The sequence below is a fragment of the Barbus barbus genome, assembly GCF_936440315.1.
Source record: "Barbus barbus genome assembly, chromosome: 23".
Lineage (NCBI taxonomy): Eukaryota > Metazoa > Chordata > Actinopteri > Cypriniformes > Cyprinidae > Barbus > Barbus barbus.
The window spans coordinates 23,199,484-23,221,170 of record NC_136751.1 but is presented as its reverse complement, the minus strand read 5'-3'; the positions used below and the strand labels follow the sequence as shown (position 1 = coordinate 23,221,170).

General features: G+C 38.7%; 1 protein-coding gene across 1 annotated transcript; it reads right to left on the bottom strand.

The window, feature by feature from the left end:
- Window positions 1-2,673: 2,673 nt before the first annotated feature.
- Window positions 2,674-21,400, bottom strand: LOC306842667 (malonyl-CoA decarboxylase, mitochondrial-like). The gene is made up of 5 exons (XM_079373668.1): window positions 20,710-21,400; window positions 12,194-12,306; window positions 11,959-12,115; window positions 11,519-11,668; window positions 2,674-4,571 (listed from the first exon to the last, which is right to left on the bottom strand). Exons 1-5 carry the CDS (start codon window positions 21,241-21,243, stop codon window positions 4,026-4,028), a joined length of 1,500 nt encoding a protein of 499 aa, XP_079229794.1. The 5' UTR covers window positions 21,244-21,400; the 3' UTR covers window positions 2,674-4,025.
- Window positions 21,401-21,687: the final 287 nt, after the last annotated feature.

Genomic DNA, 21,687 nt, shown 5'->3' with positions numbered 1-21,687 from the left:
TGGACAGGCAGATCACTAATGCTTTTAAAGTGATACAGTATTAATAACTAACAAAGCATTACAATACGTAACTTTTGTAATGTAACAGTTAGTTCCGATCACTGTAATGGTGAGCCAGGAAGAGGAACGACAGACACACACTCTATATGCTTACTTGCTTTTACTGAGACTCACGCAAGAGAAACGCCACTCACGCACATACCAGTGGTGCCTCTTTTTGCCAAGTAGGGCTCGCTGCAGCCCACAAGATCCAGGGGGCGTGGTTGGATCCACATCTAGGGGGTGGAGATGGGTAGGTTTAGGTACATGTAAGGTGGGAGGAGTTGGATCTGGATCCAACCACACCCCCTGGATCTTGTGGGCTGCAGCGAGACGCTTCTCCTTTTTGCAGGTTCCATCCGTACATCAGTGATGATTGACTCATTACTCAGTCGAGTCACTCAACAACTCTGATTTATTCAGGAACTAAACTAGTATCTTTATTAGTCATTGAATTATCACTCAAGCAGTTTGTACAACAATACTGATTCCTATTGGAACAAGAGACTTTTCTTTACTGTATGAGTGAGTCATTGAATCATTCACTGTAATGACTGTTGCTCAGGGATTCAAAATAAACTTTGTACAAAGCTGAACATATAGTAAGTCAATGCATATTTTCAAATGTATTGAGCATTTGAATATACATGAAGTTGTACATGAATGTACATGAACATGTCAATGTTTGCCCCATTTACCAAGGGTTACTCCACCCCAAAATGAAAATTTTGTCATTAATCACTTACCCCCATGTCGCTCTAAACCTGTAAAAGCTTTGTTCGTCTTCAGAACACAATTTAAGATATGTTGGATGAAAACCGGGAGGCTTGTGACTGTCCTATTGACTGCCAAGTAAATAAGCCTGTCAAGGCCCAGAAAAGTTTGAAAGACATCGTTAAAATAGTCCATCTGCCATCAGTGGTTCAATCTCAACTTTATGAAACGACAGGAATACTTTAAGTAAAGTACCTTTTGTGCATAATTCAGAACACATTAGTCTACATAAAAAAATAATAATAATAACTTTCATCAGTATGTATTATTTAGTTTTATTTAGTGACACGAGAATAAGAGGTATTGAAAATTATTTACAACATTAATAATCCTGCCATTATTATTATCAATAATAATAATAAAAAAGATCAATTTAATTCTGACTGAAATCAATATAAATTAGTTTACGGCAATAATTGTACATAATGATAGTCCCGTAAAAAAAATACAAAATATAATCATGACATACCATGTTAACTTTAATCAGTACAAATAAAATGCTTATAGACTTATTAATAATGCTTTCTAGTTCATGTGAGCTCTATACTGCTGATTTTAAAAGCTTTTTAAAAATGTTATTTTGAATTAGGGTTACAACTTACTGAAATTATTATTGTTGGTACTTTGAACTGCCAGTGGATTTAGCTTGAAGACTCGTATTAACGATTACATTTTCTTTAATAACAAAAATTTAGCAGTTTATCATCTGTGTGTGTGTGTATGACAGCAGCGTGGTATGAATACCAACAAGAAACTAAGGATTGTAAAGCTCGAATACAAATGTGTCTTTGATGAGCAACACTTTTCCCTAGAGTCGTCCTGTAAGTCCTCAAAATTCATATTTTCAAGTAGCCCTTCTACACAGTAAACATATTTATTAGGTCATAATCTCCAACTGATTTCTTGTTCCCTTCATTTTTGAGGCTCATAACAACGCTGGGTATTCATTTTACTTGTATAGAAAAGTCTCTTCATGAATGGCTAAAAACATCAGGACTCTTTACACCTCATTTCCTGATCCATTATGTTTTTGTGAGACGCTAAAAACGAAAAGCCTTTCAGTTTCACATCAAATATCTTAAAACCATGCAAATAATGCAAGAGACTCATTATTTTCTACTAAACAAGCCTCAGATTTTGGGCAAAACTAATCCGAAGAGGACAAATGAACTGCGTTTGAACCATATTGTGGATGCTACACTTAGCAGTTGCCGTGGTAACCTCATGTATTTGTCTCACAGTAAAGCGCTTGATGTTGTGAAGTATGTCCATCCAGCCTTGGGCCTGTGACTACAGATGTGTTTTCCTCACTTCCACCCTCACTGTGGGAAGACTTTCTCAAGGGCATCCTTTAAACATTGTCCGCTTTGTTCTGTTTCCACCCCATGCTCAGTTTAAGCGAATATCATAAATTTATCAATTTATTTTAACTTTATTTCTCACTTCATTAGTTTCTAGGGCACCGCACGGAGGGACGGGGGGAAAGAAGATGTGTGCCTCCTTTGAGAGTAAAAATGCAATTTCACAGTCAACTTACACTGAGATACTTTACACAACAATGGAGGGAAAAAAAGACAGGAGGCCTACTTGAACACTGCAGTCTGTTATCAGACACTAGATACAGCAGTCATGGAGGAATAAAATGCTTGCTGGAGAGTGCTAAATCTCTTTAAACACCGCCAGCTAAACCGCCAAGGAACGGATCTGTCCAAATGCGATAGGATCTGGCCCAACAAGATAGTGTACTGTCCTGTGTTAACTTCAGAAAAACGTTTGAACATCCTCCATTGCCCAAAATTGGTCAAACCGCCAAGATAGTACATCATGTTTACAATGGAAACAAAAGAAAGAATCAGTTTTTGGAAGATAAGCAGAATTTTACTTCATAAACATTTTTAGCTGGCACATTGAGACAGAGACTTGAACATAGACAGCCGTTTCACAGTGAAGCAGATCACACTAATAAAGGAATCAAAACATCATTTATTACAGCAGCTTCCACTCAGTCACGCTGGAACGCTCTCTTACGTACACACGCTGAGAAGGCAAAGACATGACAGGGGCTGATAGATTCTTCCCGCTTCATTATCCCCAGTCTTTCAAAGTGTAGCATAAGTCTACATCAAAATCAGCAACCGGCTAATCAAACAGAGGCTCAAGCATTGCTGAAAAGGACTAAGAAAAAAAGATTCATTTGGACGATTATCCTTTTCCTGCTTGGAATTAGTGGAGATTTGGCACACTTAAAAAAAAATTAAGTGAAATCGGTTTATAACATCAAGCAGCATGCTGGGTAATAATAGTAAACGTGATAAAACGGATAGTTCACTTAAAAAGAATATTCTGCCATCATTTACTCACCCTCGTGTCAAACTGTATGTTGTTTAATGTTATGTTTTATAGTTGAATTGTATATATTTAATAGTTTTTACATAGCTTTCAGATCCCAAAATCCTGTATCCATATGGCAAAATAATGGGGAGGAAATCTTTCTGTCTAGTTCTGTTTCAAGCTGCATGTTAAAAAACATACAATACAAAGAGTAGCTTGATTTTTGAACAAATGTTGATTCGTGAGCAAATGACCGATTCTTTTTAAAGAATCACTCAAAAACAGTCAACCTCATGAATTACGGTTTGGAGAGTTCCATCATGGAATGAACTCTGAATCTTCTCTCTGAAAACATCAAACCTGTGCCATAAGTGTTAAATATTCATCAGTGATTTGCATGAACAATTTGAGAGCAAATAATGATTTAAATTTGAATGTATTCTTCACAAAAACTTGCATGACTTCACAGAATATAGTGGATAAATCTTATGGACTACTTTAATACTTTTAATAATGTTTTATCTATAACATTATGTTGCAGCAGCATTATGAACTGCTGCTGGATGAAAGGGCTGCAGGACAATTGTCTAAGGAAGAAAGTAAGTCATTCAGATTTGGAACAACTTGAGGGTGAGTATATGATGATTTTTGGGTGAACTATCCCTTTAAAATTGGATTTATTGGATTGTTATCTTTCAGAAAGGCAGAGTACAACTGTCCATTTCTGAACTAACAGTAAAATGTGACTTGCTGGTTTCAGTCGTAGATCCACAAAAGGCTTGATTAAATCTTTATTGTGTTTGTCCACCCTGTGCGGATCAGAGTTATCAAAAACGATAACACTGAATTTGAGTGTACACATTCAGAGCCACAGATTTGACTCAGAGTTTGCTGTTCTTCTGGAATTGCGACACCAGTCCCAGCACTTGCTCCGAAACCTTGATGACTTTATTCTGCAGGTAGGCGGCACTGTTAGTGCTGGTCTCTTGTAAAAAGTAGCGATAATTAACCATTATGCCACAAGAGTTGGCGATCCCTCGTGGGCTTGTGTCCGCTTGCCAGTTCAGCCTCCACATGGTGGCGCCGTTCTGAAGATGGAAGTTGGCAACGGGGTTTAGGGCATAGCCTCGCCGTTTCTCTCCGTACAGGTACCATGCACAGAGCTGCATTAGCGCAGGTTCGAGAGCGCGGACCAGGCGGTCAGAGCGGATCCACTCGCTGGTGCTGATGAGCCTGCGCAGGGCCTCCAGAGCTGGGGCACCGGGGGCGGCTCCTGTGACATCCTCCACCTCCCTCCACTCCTGCTCGGACAGGAGCTCTATGGCACGTCCCTCCTTCTTGTGCTGACCGAGAACCCCTTGTAGCCATAAGGAGAAGCCGGGGATGGGAGACAGACTGGAGAACTGGGCCATGTGGGGAAATTCACTCTGCACAGAAAGGTAAACACAGACAGTTAACTCTCAAATGCATAACTACACACACACACAGAAAAAATAAATAAAAATAATATTATAAATTATAATATATATATATATATATATATATACTGTATATATACAGTAATATATACAGTATAACTCAAATTGGATCCCAAACTCCCTTGAAATAATGACAAGAAAACAAATCTTTCTGTTGAGTTGTGTTTGTGAGCAGCATGTTCAAAAAATACAACACAAGTAGTATCTCGATTCATGGGCAAATGACTCATGAGCTGATCTATGAGCAACTGACTCTTACAAACTGACTCTTATAATGAAAAACTTAAAAATTACAGATTTAAATCAGATGGTTTCTGCATTGAATGTGTTCTGTGAGTATGTGTGTGTACATATACACACATACATACATACATACATACATACACACCCACACATTTATTTGATTGAAGATACAGTAAAAACTGTCACAATCTGAAATATTAATACAATTCAAAATAACTATTTTCTATTTTTAGATATGTAAAAATGTAATTTATTACTGTGATTGGGGAAAAAAAAAGAAGAATTTTCTGCTGCAATTACAGTCTTCAGTGTCACATGATTCCTAATCATTCTAATATGCTGAATTGGTGCTCAAAAATATTTCTTATTATCAATGTTGAAAACCGTTGTGTTGTTGAATATTTGTGTAAACTGTGATATTTTATACATAAAATATCTATATCCTCTCTCCTTATTCTTCCTTTTCTCTTTATTTTTTATCCTCCATCCATACTCCATTTGTACTAATTTAAAAACCATGTTGAACAAGTCCACGGTGTCTCTTTCTCATCCCCCACAAGGACATAGACACACTCATTTTCTCTCCCTCTTCTGCTCACATTCAACAAGAAGAAAGCACTGAACAAACCAAACGTGTCAGACTGGCCCTGGAGGAGCAGAGATTTTAAGTCCTGCACATCTCAAGTCAATCACACTTTCCTCTCGCTCTCATTCTTTGCCATGCATCACTCCTTCAGACAGGCAGGAGTGAAGGAAGATTAAGCATGTCCAAGGGTCACTTTTCATTCATCAACTCAATTTACTGTAAAACATCAGTCAGCAGGTTTAAAGCTACAGAGAGCGAGAACGAGAGAGAATGAAGAGTAAGGACGAGAAGAGAGTGCAAAAGAGCCCCATGAGGATTCTGCTGAAAGACAAACAAACCCTCCTCCCCTTCTCCTAAAACACACCGTGACCTTTCTCCACCACTTTTTTTTCTGTCTATCATCCATCCATCACGCCAGTCATCCCCTTGTGGCATAGTGAGTCACCTTTACTCTTTCTACAGCAGAAGGATGAGCTCCAGCTCTCACAGGTACTTTATATTTCTTTCAAGCTACATAAAATAAACAAATTTTCTCAAGTTTTATACACAGCTTTAAATTCTCCCCACAGATTTACTACAAAGTTGATAAACTTAGCATGCAAGTAATCACTTATGAACATGAAACTGTGTGGCTTGTACTTCAGAAAATTTTAAAGTCTATTTATTACAGTAGTAACAATAAATGTACCTAGAGTAACAGTGGTGTTTTACTGGAAACTATGGTTACTATGGTACATTTTTGTAAGGTTCATATGGATATTTATGGACTAAGATGGAGAGAATTTGTTTCAAAGAAAAACAAGTGAGCTGCATTTGCACACACACACACACACACACACATTTCAGAAACTATTTAATTCAAATACAAACCCAAAGCATCAACATGCACAATTTGCATGAAATAATATCTATTGAGTGTCCATTTCCACTCAAATGATGCCTTCAATCTCTCATCTGGGTAAATCAGCTCTCTGAGAACCACAGCTCTTCACAGAGAGCTCTTTACTAGGGTTAACCTCTATTACACAAACAGCCATCCAGCACTTTGTTTCACCAACATTCCCACTGAAGCAAAACTCATATGAATCTATAAAGCTGAGTGCCTCTCGTTTCTTTTCCATTTAATTTCACCTTCATCTAGTAAAAAGACAGGAGCTCTGTGACATGCCATGTGTCCCTCCTCCTTCATGTTATTGAGGGTGACAGCTGAAATGTTATTATTTTCCTGCTTTTTTTTTTCTCTTCCAGCTTAGAAATGTGCTAAAGTACAATGCCTGACACTAGGTGATGCTGTGGGACAAATATATTATTGGTATTACAGTCCTTAGATTCAATTTCTATTTTGTATTGAGTTAATTACAAAATAACAATTAATTAATTAAACTGCGTATTAGTTTTTGTATGCATATTAAGGGAAAAGTTGTCCATTGATGACCTTGATTTGGCTCGCCATGCCATTTCACAAAAGAAGGAAAAAATAGACAAAAAAAAACATACTTTAATTTATTACTGTCATGAGCCGGGTTTGATTCTAGTTTTCTTTTCCTTTCCATTTTTTGCTCTGCCTCCTAGACTCAGCTGTTCGCGTTCACAATCAGCGCTCGCGCTGTTTGGGACGGCACCTGTTTCCTTTTGACGCTGATTTGTCCCTCTATTTCTCTCTTAGTGTGTTTTTATTCTTCTTTGTCAGATTATTGTGCTTCGCAGCCGTTCTGTCAGATCTCTCTCTAGACTACCGTCTCTCTGTTAAGTGTTTGTCAAGTACTATCCTGTCCAGTCTAAGTCAAGTAGAGTCATGTCGAGTGTCTGACCTGATCTCTGCCCAGTCTCCCAGTTGCTTGAGGCCAGTGGATCGTTTGCCTCCGGGCGCAGCCCTTCGGACAATACAGTCTCATGTGGAAGTCACCACTCTCTGGCCGGGACCGTTCACCCTCTCGTTCAAGTCAAGTCTGCTTCTATGTTTCAGTTTGTTTCCCGAGTTATTTTCCTGTTCTGCGAATGCCTGATCCGGCTAGCGAACAACAGACTGCCTGAGTTCATTTTTGGACAATAAATTCTCTGTTTTGACTTGCCTTTGCCTCTGGGTCCCTTTGTGACGTGACAGAATAATCTGACCAGAACATGGACCCCTGGCGAAGGAGACTCCCATTTGTTTTGCAGTAAGACTGCAGGGCATGATGCTGAGCCGACATGAGGTGGAGCTCGCTGCCGTCAAGCACGCCGTGGAGATCCTGTCCACCCAGGTTACAGAGCAAACCAGTCAGTTACAGAATCTGCGTCCCGCCCAATCTGCTTTGCAGCAGCCTCGTAATCTCCCTGAACCACGTATCAACAATCCTCCCTGTTATTCTGGACAGCCTACTGAATGCTGAGCCTTTTTGACACAATGTGAGGTGATTTTTTTCCCTCCAACCCACGACCTATGCCTAGGACCGCTCCAGGGTCGCTTTTGTGCTTTCTCTCCTGAACGAGAGGGCACGCGACTGGGGAGCGGCTGTGTGGGAGTCAAAGGCCAGCTGCTGTGAACGGTTTTCTGCTTTTAAGGACCGTTCTGTCTATGGACACGAGGCTTCTTGACAGCTTGTGACACTTCGCCAGGGGAGGCGGTTAGCAGACAATTATGCAATAGAGTTCCGCACCTTAGCAGCCACCTGCGAGTGGAATGAGCAAGCTCTCTATTTATGCTCTCTATTTATGCCCTGGATGGTCGCATTCTTTCCAAGATCCTTCGTGCCACTGCTCCGGTGAATCTCACCATTTCCGGCAATCACCAAGAGACAATTTTTTTTATTTTGTGTTCCCCCCTCGCCTATCATTTTGGGGCACCCCTGATTAACTCAACATAACCCTCAGTTTAACTGGGTAGAAGGGACCATCTTATCTTGGGGATTGTCTTGTCATGTTAAGTGTCTTGTCTTGGCTATGCCTGTTTCTCCTAAAGTCCTGTGATGGACTTCAGGAGAAACTCTGTTGACCACCCCCCACTGGCCATCGACGGCTCAACTTTCAACAACAGCGCCTACACTTTCTCCGCCGGCTGAAAAGGGCAAGTCTCCCTCCACCCATCCTCACCACTTTCTACAGGGGCACCACTGAGAGTGTGCTGACCACCTGCATCACTGTGTGGTATGGGAACTGCAGTGCTGCTGACCCCAAGACCCTACAACGGACAGTGAACACTGCCGCAAAGATCATCGGTGCCCTTCTCCCCTCCATCCTGGACATTTTCCTTGCACGATGTTCCAGCAAGGCCTCCAGCATCGTGAAGGACCCCACAAACTCTTCCAGCTCCTGCCATCAGGTAGAAGGTACCAGAGCATAGTGAAGTGACATACTACCAAGTATGGTGACCCATACTCGGAATTCGCGCTCTGCATTTAACCCATCCAACGTGCACACACACAGCAGTGAACACACACACACCGTGAACACACACCCGGAGCAGTGGGCAGCCATTTATGCTGCGGCGCCCGGGGAGCAGTTGGGGGTTCGGTGCCTTGCTCAATGGCACCTCAGTCGTGGTATTGAGGGTGGAGAGAGCGCTGGACATTCACTCCCCCCACCTACAATCCCTGCCGGCCCGAGACTCGAAGCGAGCGCTGATTGTGAACGCGAACAGCTGAGTCTAGGAGGCAGAGCAAAAAATGGAAAGGAAAAGAAAACTAGAATCAAACCCGGCTCATGACAGTAATCAATTAGAATCAATTATCCAACCTTTGGATTACGAGTCCGACTCTCTAACCATTAGGCCACGACTTCCCCGTATCAAAGCTCACTCTGTCAGATTGCTGAACAGCTTTTTTCCCCAGGCTGAGAGAGCTCTTAACTCCAATCTAGAGAGATACCTAGCCGACTCGCATCCTGCCGGCACCATTGTCCCTTCCACCTCTCCCGCCGGGGCGGGGTTCTTTTTTGTGAAAAAGGATGGCTCTTTGCGTCCCTGCATTGATTATCGTGGACTTAACGAGATGACCATTAAGAACCGGTACCCGCTGCCACTCATGTCGTCAGCCTTCGAGATCCTGCAGGGAGCAAAGATTTTCACGAAATTGGACCTCCACAATCACTTGGTGCGCATCAAAGAGGGAGACGAGTGGAAGTCACTTTGAATACCGGGTACTTCCATTCGGGCTCGTCAACGCCCCAGCTGTTTTTCAAGCATTGGTGAACGATGTCCTGAGGGACATGCTTAATATTTTAGTTCTTCTGTACCTAGACGACACTCATTTTTTCGCCTTCTCTCCAGGAACACGTGCAGCACGTGCGTTGTGTGCTTCAACGTCTGTTAGAGAATCGTCTGTTTGTGAAGGCTGAGAAGTGCGTGTTTCACGCCAGTTCGGTTTCGTTTTTGGGTTCTGTCGTGTCTGCCGATGGCATCAGTATGGATCCAGCTAAGTTGCGCGCTGTTATGGACTGGCCTGTCCCCGACTCTTGTACAGCTCTCCAAAGATTTTTGGGGTTTGGTAATTTTTATCGTCACTTTATCCGTAATTTTAGTCAGGTGGCTGCCCCTCTAACAGCCCTCATGGCGACCAAGTCCTGTTTCTCATGGTCCAACGCGGCTCAGGCGGCTTTCAATCGTCTTAAGAGATTATTTTCTAAGCACCTATGCTGATTACCCCTGACACGTCAAGGCAATTCATAGTAGAGGTTGACACATCTAATGTAGGAGTGGCAGCGGTGCTTTCGCAGCGCTCATCACACGACGACCGAGTTCACCCGTGCGCTTTTTTCTCTCATCGCCCCTCACTGACCGTAACTACGATGTGGGTAACCGTGAACTCCTAGCCATTCGGTTGGCGCTAGGCGAGTGGCATCATTGGTTAGAGGGGGCAGCCCAGCCATTCATTGTTCGGACTGATCACCGAAATTTAGCGTACATTCGTTTGGCTAAAAGATTAAACGCTAGACAGGCGCGATGGGCTTTATTCTTTGGGTGGTTCGACTTTACCATTTCTTACAGACCCGGCTCAAAGAATATGAGGCCATTCTGCCCGATGGTCTTGTGGTAGGGGCTGTGGTCTGGGGAATCGAACGGCAGGTCAAAAGAGCTCTCGTTCGTGTCACGATTCCTCGAGAATGTCCCACTGGTAGATTGTTTGTCCTCAGGTCCGTTCGTCCTGTGGTTCTCCACTGGAGTCATGCCTCCAAGCTCGTTGCGCGCCCTGGAATTAAGGGTACTCTGGCCACTGTCCATCAACGGTTTTGGTGGCCGGCCTTGGCCAGTGATGTATGCCGTTTTGTACTCTCTTGTCCTGTCTGTGCCCAGTCCAAGTCTAGTAATTCTCCTGCTTGGTTGCTTCATCTTCTCCCTATTCTGTCTCGCCCTTGGTCACACATCGCTTTGGATTTCGTTACGGGTTTGCCTCCCTCCGCAGGAAATTTGGTAGTTCTTACAGTCGTTGATCGCTTCTCTAAGGCGGCCCGTTTTATCCCCCTTCCCAAGCTCCCTGCGGCCAAGGAGACGGCTCTAACTGTGTTCGATCACGTTTTTAAGGTCCATGGGCTACCCACTGACATTATCTATGATAGAGGGCCTCAATTTGTCTCTCAGTTCTTTGCCTCTGGGTCCCTTTGTGACGTGATTTTGTATATAGTGAATTTTATATAAATAAAACTTAAATCTAAAAATTTTTATTTAAATTTGTTTAATTTATTTTTTAAATGTAAAAATGAATATATTTTGTATAGTGTATATATAATTTTTTTTATTTTTGTTTTATTTTAGAAAAAACTGTGAATTTGATATATATATATATATGCGATTAAAATTTGATTAAATAATATATATAATTTTATAACAATTTTTGATTATTTAAAAATGTAAAAAGAGTAATTTCACACACATTTCTACAATATACATTACCTTAACTGTTGAATACTTTTAAATATTTTCTTGTGCTCTTCAAATCAAAAAGTTTGAAAATTCTGCTCGACTCTACCATATAAATAGCAGACTGTTTTCCTAGCATTTATTATTTATCTACAGGTATTTCGCTGCAATAATTCTTCAAACAGCTGTGATAAACATCACTTTTATGATTCATTTTCTAATTCATTTGCCCACCTGCAGTTCTCGGACCACCCTCTTGATGAGGTAGTTTCCAAGCTCCACCCCCTGCAATCCGGCCTGAGTGGAGGAGATGGAGTAGAAGATGGCCGCATTGATCTTGTTAACATCTTCCGCATCTAGAGTGGAAAACTCTCTTACAATTCCCTGGGAAAATAAGAGGCACACGATACATTAATAAATTCACGCAGGATACACTGGAGGCATTGGCTTTCTGTACATTCTAGGCACAGTATGCTGTTTTGGAGCATCTTTACACCATTATTGTCTCCTTGCACATTTTTCTGATCCTAGCAGGTTCTGGTGAGAAGTAATGATATTGCACAAGGATGCTTTCTCCCTTCATGAACCCAATAATTCATTTGCACTCTATTGACAATCAAGCCATAAATTATTCTTTGTGATGAATACCAAATGTGATTTTCATTTGCATCTACCTGGATATTATTTGCTATGTCCTCAGTTAAGGCAACGTGCAGCACCACCAGAGGCTCTCCAGGCATGGAGGCGTGAGTGAAGGCATAACATCTCCGGTACGGCCCCACTCTGCGTTTGATATCTGTCCAGTTCCGCACAGGGTGAACCGCCTCGTACCTGTAGGATCAAACAAAAAAGGCTCAACTGCGAAGACAAATAAAAACAAAGTGTTTATACATACGAGAGAGATCTTACTGGCTGATCTTCTGAAGGATCTCGCATGGGGACTGCCAAGTGATTCTTTCCAGTCGGAGTAACCCAACAGAGAACCATTCTGACAGAAGACTTTTCAGAGTGCTGTTCAGATCCTAACACCAAGATATACAAACACAAGAAGATCAGAATTGAAGAATGTGACAAGTGAACATGTAGTTTCCTCACTAGAATACACATATAGCATAAAGTCCTGTATTTAAAAAAAAAGTTCTCATATGTAGGTTCTAAATTTCTCAAGTTATTCTACTTATTATTTTAAATGTACTTTGTACATTGTGAGACCCTGAACCAGTATTGTTTTACTATTATTTATATACTGTGAATATATTTAGATTATTTTCTAAGCACCTATGCTGATTACCCCTGACACGTCAAGGCAATTCATAGTAGAGGTTGACACATCTAATGTAGGAGTGAATATATTTTTTATATATATATTGTGAATTGGCTTTTATTTTTATATTTTCAGTTTTTATTTTATTTTTTCAGATTTTTATTATTTTAGTTTATTAGTTTTTATTTTTCATTTTTATTAATATTTTTTAAGATTACAATTTAATGTTGTTTTTTTTTTTATTACAGTTTTAGTTTTAATTTATTTCCAGTTAGTAATTTCGGGGCTTCAACATATTTTATTTTATTATTTATATTCATATTTATATGTATACTTTATCATTTAGTTTACACTTAAAAAACAAGTTTTTCATAGTTTTAGTTGATGATAATATCCCTAGACTAACCAAATCAATCACACTTAAATCAAAAAGATTTTTTTCTATATTCTATATTTTCTATATAAGCTATGTGAGTTATGTTAAAATTAAAACACAATATTTTAAATACTCTCCCCCCCCCCCCCATCATAAATCCAACACAAACCTGTTATAAATTGCATTAAAAGTTAAACCTGAAATACATTTCCAATGCAAAACTTTCTCCTGACGGCACTCTGACCATTTATGATAACTAAAATGCAAAAATGGGTCATTCCGAAATCATCACAGTATCGCAAAGAGGTTATTTACATATATTCTTAAAACTAAAGACACAAAACCAGCCTGTTTAATCCTAAGGGTCAAAGAGAGTGTAGCAAATGGCCATGCAAAAAATCTTGACTAATATTATAAATGGACTTCATGGAAAAAATAATAAGCTGCAAAAAGTGTGGAACACGGCCGGTTTAATATTATAATTCATGTGCAATACCCACCGATTTTCAAGAATCGTTCTCAGTACTGCACTCATAATGGTGCCTAATTATAAAGTGTGCAGCTTCCGTCAAGGGAATTAATATTTCACAGATTGTGTGCAGCAACCCCACCAACTCACAGTTTCATCCGTACAGTACAAAACACTTTCAGAGTTGTCTCATTTTTCTCTGCAGCTCTTAGCGTCTGTTTATTTGCTCTGGTGTTCTCATTAGAGCGACGGGATCGGCGTCAGCGTCCATACTAGGATGCTGAAAGATTTCTGTGGTAAACACAGTTACATTTCATCAAAGTGCTGTTGCTCCCCACATGAGATATGGTTCTGCACTCTCCCTCGAGGGTCAGATTTATTTCATAATGGTGATGAGCAACACAACACGCATACAAATATCAGGATCTAGATCTAAGGGCACTTGCACAAAGGTTTTAAAAATTCTACGCTAGCCTGTCCCACAGATGCATGTGCTTAAAAGAATTGCGAGCCTGCCACTCAAACATCCACACCGGCCATCTGTACGTGCTTCGGCTTCATCTATAGGTAGTTCACGTAAATTCTGACCTTATTGTAGCGCTTTCAGCTGTGCCTGCAAGCAAAAAGATCTCGAATTACCATTTCCCAGCACGCTTTTCCGTATAAACCCGCTCGCTCAGATCAGCATACAGAAATGTGTCAATAAGTGATGCATTTGTATGTACAAAATAACCAGGGGGTGTCCCAATAGCTCAGTAGCAGCAAAACAATCTAACAAAGTTGAGATTGTAGCGCTGCCTGAAAACAGAATGGCTGTTCAAGGAAAGCAGGCCATCAGAGACTCAACTGGCAATGCAGTCTATGGCATTTTGCTTTTCTGTCTATCTCAGCTTTACTCTGAGTGCAATCCACAGCCCTTGGCTGCCCCAGCAGTCACCGTTCCACTTAACTTTAAACTCATCAAATCCTCTCTGGGCTGGGAAATTACTTCTAAGCATTTATTCGGTGTTCTACCTTAAAATTCAGGGCAGCTGAAGGCATTTGAAATTCTTCACCCAACAGAGTTTTGTATTTGCTTACATGGCTGAATTTACTCTAGGGCCAAGCGTACATAAGTGGAATCCAACTTTGATATGTGCCATCGCACCGCAGGCCACAACTTTCAAAAGCGCTGCACTGTTTGGGCCGCTTTATTTATTTTCTAACGTGCATAAGGGAAAGGAAGATATCTAACTCACGCTAAACTAGAAGCGCCAAGGCAGATGTAGAGATCACAAATTATTAATCCAACCAAAGTGCTAGAAAAACCTTTGCCACGCTGAAATTTAAAAGGGCAAAGAACATACGCTCGGTGGAAATAGAGTGCAGAATCTGCTCTGCACAAAAGGGGCAAGAATGTCAAGGACGTGTCAATGACTGCACCTGAACAGAACTTCAAATTGGGCTTTTGACATTCTCTGATTTTACTGACGTGAATGAAAAGTGGAGAAGGCAGGTGCAAATGGAAGAAAGCTGACATTAAAGCAGTTTTCACCTGTCCATACTGTACATAAAATGAAAGAGTGTTTTACACTGTGAACATCTGAGAATTGTAGCTTTGTTAAATATGTTGGAAAAATATACAAAAATGGTTTAAAGGGATTTGTTCATCCAAAAAACAAAAAAAAAAAAAATCACTTAACATTTGCTCAGCCTCTTGTTGTTCTAAACCTGTGTGACTTACTATCTTCTGTGGAACATAAAGCCATTTTGAAAGTGAAACAATTAACCATCATAGTGTTAAAAGAAAAAGAAAAAAACTAAATATATGTAAATTTTTTGTGTTTGGAATTTTTGGCATTCTCGACTTGGACTCAAGTCTTGGACTTTAAAAGTTAAAACAATTATTTCATTAATAATAGCATGCAGAATAATAAATAAATAAAGTGTTATATACATATATGTGTATGTATGTGTATATATATATATATATATATATATATATATATATATATAGTTTAGAAATATATGCTATATTAGTCATATTTATGACTTAAATTCCTATAGCTTTACAAGAACATCAAAAATACATTTTAATTTACGCCAATTAAATGATTAACAGTGTAAACACTTAAAAACACTTATCATAGCTTAGCAAAATATGCTGAAATTGCTTAGTTTTTTTTCACTGTATTTAAAATATATTTTATTTTGTTTATTTGCACATGTATTAAAAAGTCACTCCAAACTGTGTTTATGTAAAACACAGTGTAATCACTTTTAAAATATTACAGTATCAAACATATAGTTATTGCAAACATTTAAAGTTTTCATTTGGATTACAGCCCACAGAATTGTCTGTTTCAGCCAATAAATTTGGTACATTGCAACCAAAAAATGAAGACTTTTTTTTTAATGCTTCAGAGAGCAGGTCTCTCCTGCTATATAATATAAACTTCTAAGGTAAATCTCAAAACTAATGAACTGAGGAAATGTAAATGTCTTTCTGACAAGGCACCCAGTGTAACTTTCAATCATTAATTCTGCAGAGGACATATCCGTATAGTCCAACCACTGCAAGCAGCTTGCTGACTGTCCAATACAATATAGACTTGGAGGAGTTCTGCTGGGCACCTGTTTGAGTCCAGACAGACTGCGTCTGTTTATCGATTACATATCAAGAAATGCACCTGCTCAGAGATTTGAACTGACGTTTTTTTGGTATCCTTATAATTCTGCTCGGGAGAGTTTGGGATGTGTGATTAAATTTTACTGCAAAGCTCAGCATCTTAGCGGTTCTCTGTCTTGACCGATTATTGTCATTTTAACACACTTTGTTCTTCAGCACTCTGGTAGGAGGTGAGCTAAATCAGTTCAGGTGCCAGTTCACAGTTTATGGGTTTTAGATCCAGTTTTCACTCTCCCTGTCTGTGATATAGAGCTGTGATAGTCACTTATAATACTAACACAAGGTGCACAGATGATAAAAGCTTTTTTTCATATCTTTACACCAATCTTGAGAAGTTCATGCATCCGTCACCCTCATTTCCAAATTAATATGTTAAACATACATTAACGAGAATAACTGTTTGCTCCAAGGTGAGATGATTTAGAGAAATTTAGCATTACATGACTTGCCCACCAATGGATCCTCTGCAGTGAATGGGTGCCGTCAGAATGAGAGTTCAAACAGATGATAAAAACATCACAATAATCCACAAGCAATCCACATGACTCCAGTCCATCAATTAACGTCTTGTGAAGTGTAAACCTTATGGATTATTATCAGCTGATATTTTGTCCAGAAGCGACAGTTTAACACCTTTATGATGGATTTGTTTCTTACAAACACACAGCTTTTTCACTTCACAAGGCACTGTTAATTGATGCACTGGAGTCACGTGGATTACTTATTGATTATGATGATGTTTTTATCAGCTGTTTGTACTCTCATTCTGATGGCACCCATTCTCTGCAGAGGATCCATTAGTGAGCAAGTAATGTAATGCCAATTTTCTCCAAATCTGAAGAAACTCTTCTACATTTTGAATGGCCTGAGGGCGAGTAAATATTCCTTTAATGTTAATATATTCCTATTTGTTCATTTGAAGTATTGAGAATGTTGAAGAAATGCCAGGAACGGCTCTGTTCGTGTACACTAACTGCTGTCAAATTAGATTTTAGTTTTTAGTCCCATTACTGCAATTAAAAAAGAAAAGAAATGACAGATAAAAGATACTTTGCAGCATCACACTTCATTCCAGTCCAAGTAATATCCTATACTTTCTGAACACATTTTACAGAAAATTGCGCTGTTCACAGGACAATTTGTATAGCTTGTCGGATCATGCAACAGTAACTAATCTTAGCAAAGGGTCAGGTGATGGACAGTTAGATTTTGGGTAACCAAAAACCACCTTACCCTGCAACTGGCTGCTATTTTACCTCACTGTCACTAGCTCACAGATATATTAATTGACACAGAATCTTCTCTGATGGGCTGGAGATGTGCCAGACGGTCTCTCTGAAGCGTACCTTAGGGATATGCTGTAATGCAATATTATTATGGAGAGCGAGAAGCACAGGATGCCACTGCTGAGAGCTGTGCTAACACTCACAGCCTTATTTTCATTCTTTAATCTGCCCTGACAAAAGTCCATATTGTCCTAAGTAAGTCCATACTGGCAGTATCATGATTTTTGCCATCAAGGGCACTACAGATGCGGCCAATACAGACAAATGTTTGTGGGATGTTTCAGCAGAAAAATAACCCATAGGACATAAGAAACGCCTTGGGGGGCATAAGAAGAAAGTTTTATTCTGGAATGGCCAAACCAGACACTAGACTAGAATCCTAATGAAAAGCTTATTGTCAGTATGACCGGACCCAGACAGACTATTTTCACATTTTCTACACAGACTTTGAAAGAAGGTGTTTCTGGAATTCTGCTGAATGGAATTTAAACCTGGTAAATGTGTAAAATGGAGCTGAAAGCATAATCAAATTGAGCAAAATATAACTTGCAAAGGGATGTGGTCAATTTTGAGAATGATAGGTGTTGCAATTCAGCATGCATAAAAATGGACAAAATTCCCAAAATAATTAAAAAAAATTATAGGAGTATGACCAAATTTGGAGCTATAACAGGAACGAAATGTGAGGCACTGTAGACTTTGTATGCACAACAGACATGTTTCCATGACGTCGTGGCTTCTTAAATTAAAATGTCATGCCATAAATTCAAATGTATATTTGGCACCAAAACATTTGAAACTATGTCACACCTGTGACGTTCACCAATGTGGGACAAAGGTCGTCTGGCTCCAAACACAACCAGCCATGCGAAATCAGAGACCACCAAGAACTAAAGTAGGGGAAAGGGCACATCACAAGTTTGCATGCCGTGTCATAGCCAAAGCCAATGTTAGGAATGCAGTAGTCACTGAAACCCACTGGAAAAGCCAGAAGGTCATTCCATGACATGAATGCCTACATAGTGTTCATTACAAAAATAAAGCTGATGTTTCTATAAATATATCATATTTTCAACAATCAGTTAATTATAGGGCTGCCACTAACGACTATTTTCATTTCGATTAATCTATCGACTAATTTTTCGATTAATCGATTAACCTAAACGATTAATTTCCCACACAAAAAGATCTACAATTTTACTTACGAATATTTTATTAAAGCAAATAAAATCTAAATTTCTATGAAATCCTTTCTTAAAGCAAAAGTAAAGTGCAACATAGTGTACAAGAAGCAAGTGTCCATCTCAGAGTCCAAATCACTGAAATCAAAGTTCAGTATTATAGTGTGAGAATGACAACATATCCATGTGTTCTAATGTACTAATACAATTATAATCAAAAAACACTTTTTAAAGGAGTATTTACCAGAAATATTATTTACCAGAATTTATTTAGGTGAAAACTTTTTTATATATATATATATATATATATATATATATATATATATATATATATATAATCAATTAATTGGAGATGCTTTTTATTCATAGGGCCCTATAATTATATATATTTTTTTGTTGTTGTTGTTTTTGTTGTAATAAAAATAGATTTAAGTGAACAATAGCTTTTAAAATGACTTAAAATACATATATAATAGCAATGATGCAATAATAATTAGTTCAAATAAAGTATCAAAAGCAAGAAATTATATGGTTTTATTGAACAAAACTGTTAAAATACATAATGTATTATAAACAATAGAGCTAATGTAGATTACTCATAACAACAAAGGCCTGTTTTTACACATTACTGCGCGATCTAATCCTTGTTTAATATTGACCAAGAACCATTTAATTCAAACGTACACTTAATCTTTAATATTGTCCATTTCTTTAGGACAGAAATGCTACAGCCACTGTAATTAAATGAATATGTGGACATCAAACCGTGTAAACTCAGAGTGAGGGTTTGAGCTTTGAAATCACAATGTATTCTCCTGTGTTTGTGTAGATTTATAAATGATTTACTTTACAAATCTGATGAAATGGCGCAGGTTGCATTCCCAAATGAACGTTATAATAAACCCAAACTCACAACAACATGCAGAAATGAGTTTGAGACGCTCCACATGTAAATGATAACAGTTTCTGTGGCGCTACTGTGAACGGAGCCGCTGTGAAACGCACAATCTTAACCTACACACATGTAAATAATTATAGCCCATATACTGTGTTAGAACTACATCGCATATAAATATTTAATTAAATCATAGTGTTTGTGAATACACAATTATGCTTAATTATGATTTTTTAAAAGGGTTTAATATATCATGCAGCCTTGAAAAAAGTCTAATAATGTGTTTTATGGATTCTTATCCGTGAAAAGCGTCACTTCCGGTATTTTGCCGGTTAGTTGACGCGAGCAAAATGAAGTCGACGATTTTAAAAAATCGACTAGTCGACTAAAATCGACAGCCCTAGTTAATTACAGTACAAAATCATGGAAACAGAGTTCATCAGGAGTTAGAAGGTAATAAAATTAATTTGTGATGGTAAACAGGGTTAGCATGTAACCCGGGGATGCAACTCTTTTTAATATGCTCACTAAAATCTAAAACTATATTTAATTTGTTATCTTTTATTTCTATGTTTAATCACAATACCAAATAATTCTGACCCAGAATGACAATTAATGTAAATGCAATCATCTCATAATTCTGACTTTTTTCTTCCGATTCTGAGAAGAAAAGAGACAGAATATATATAAACAGAATTGCAAAAAAATTTACTTTTTTGTCAGTTTTCTGATTTTTCATCTCGCAATTCTGTTTTTTTTTTCTGCCACAGAATAAAAAACTAAAAATGTAATTGCGACTTATCTTACAATTCTGACTTTTTCCTTGCAAGTTTCTCTCACCTACAGAATTGCAAAAAACACAGAATATGCAGAATTTCAAGTTTAAACTCAAACTTTTGACTTTTTTCTCAGTTTTCTGATTTTTCATCTTGCAATTGTTTTTTGTATTTTTGCCACAGAATAAAAAACTAAAAATGTAATTGCGAATTCTTACAATTTTGACTTTTTTCTTGCAATTGCAAGTTTATATCTCACTATTTACACTTTTCCTCTCAGAACTGTGATTTTATATCTTTAAATTCTAAGTTTAGTTTTAAAAAAAAGCCTGAATTGTGGGATATAAACTGTAAAGTTGGAAACAGGTCTGGTAAATAAGAATAAATATGTAGGTAGATAGATAGATGTGTTCATGAGGGATACAAAAGGTACCCCTTTCTGCTTGGAATGACCCCAAAACCTCTACATATCATATAAGTTACTGTAACGATAAAATGATGTATATTTACCCTCATATGCGGGCTGTCACTCATTTTTGAGGACGCAAACTCGATGAGATCTGCCCTGAGGTCCACCAGAAACTTCACCCCGCCCTGAACCTTGCTGATGTGTGTGAGTAGCTGCCGGTACCGGGGTGTTAAACTGTACTGTAACCTGTCCTCCACCTGCAGGATGGTGGCCACATCCCGCCCCTGAGTGTCCAGCAACTTCGCAGCCAGATCCGAAGCCCATCTGTGATCTACCCCGAAATCATGAGACAACTTCTCGAGAAACTCCAGCTTTTGCTCTTTCTCTAAACTCTTGTAGAAGTGCATGAACTCCAGACTGTTGGATTCGGGTGGAGGTGGAGATTTGTCTCTCATCTCATAGGTGGGCAATGGGGCCACTGTCTTTCTCAGGATCTCCTCCATGCTGTTGTGTACTGCGATGGAAGTACATCGATACATGTTTCTGAACTGTCCCTGGACCGTTTTTAACACTGCTCTGTGTCGATAATACTTTAGCAAAGAGCGCGCGGCTGTACATAAGTGGAAAGGTGTCATTGCGCGCCTGACAAATACGCACCAAAATAAACTTTGTATATAGTGTTGCAATTGACATCTACTTCCGGGGTCTCTTAAAGGAACCGCGCACAGTTGTGTGTCAAATGCATGCTTGACAGCACAGAACACAGCGCAATTTACTCATACCGAAAAATATGGAGTAAGCTTTTTAAAAGATAACAATGATTACAGTAATATGTTGGGATTTTTAAACGGTAGGGAAGGGTAGATGCCTAAGTAACATAATTTAGTAAAAGAAAAAACACATATACATACAAAATGTGTATGTATGTATAAACTAATCAATTAATTATATGCAACCTGTCAATGTATGCAATATATGTGAAGTTAAACAACTGCATGTAGGCCTATTATACAACTAGATATTTTACATTACCTTTATATGATCTTCGCGTTTCTCTTCTGCAACTTTATGCAAATTAG

What these genes read in the sequence shown, in the direction of transcription:
- LOC306842667 (XM_079373668.1), bottom strand. Translation starts at nt 21,243, where the DNA reads ATGACACCTTTCCACTTATGTACAGCCGCGCGCTCTTTGCTAAAGTAT. An exon ending in ATCCTTCAGAAGATCAGCCA is followed by an intron (nt 12,116 to 12,193) that starts GTAAGATCTCTC and finishes TTGATCCTACAG; the next exon opens with GTACGAGGCGGTTCACCCTG. An exon ending in ACATAGCAAATAATATCCAG is followed by an intron (nt 11,669 to 11,958) that starts GTAGATGCAAAT and finishes TTATTTTCCCAG; the next exon opens with GGAATTGTAAGAGAGTTTTC.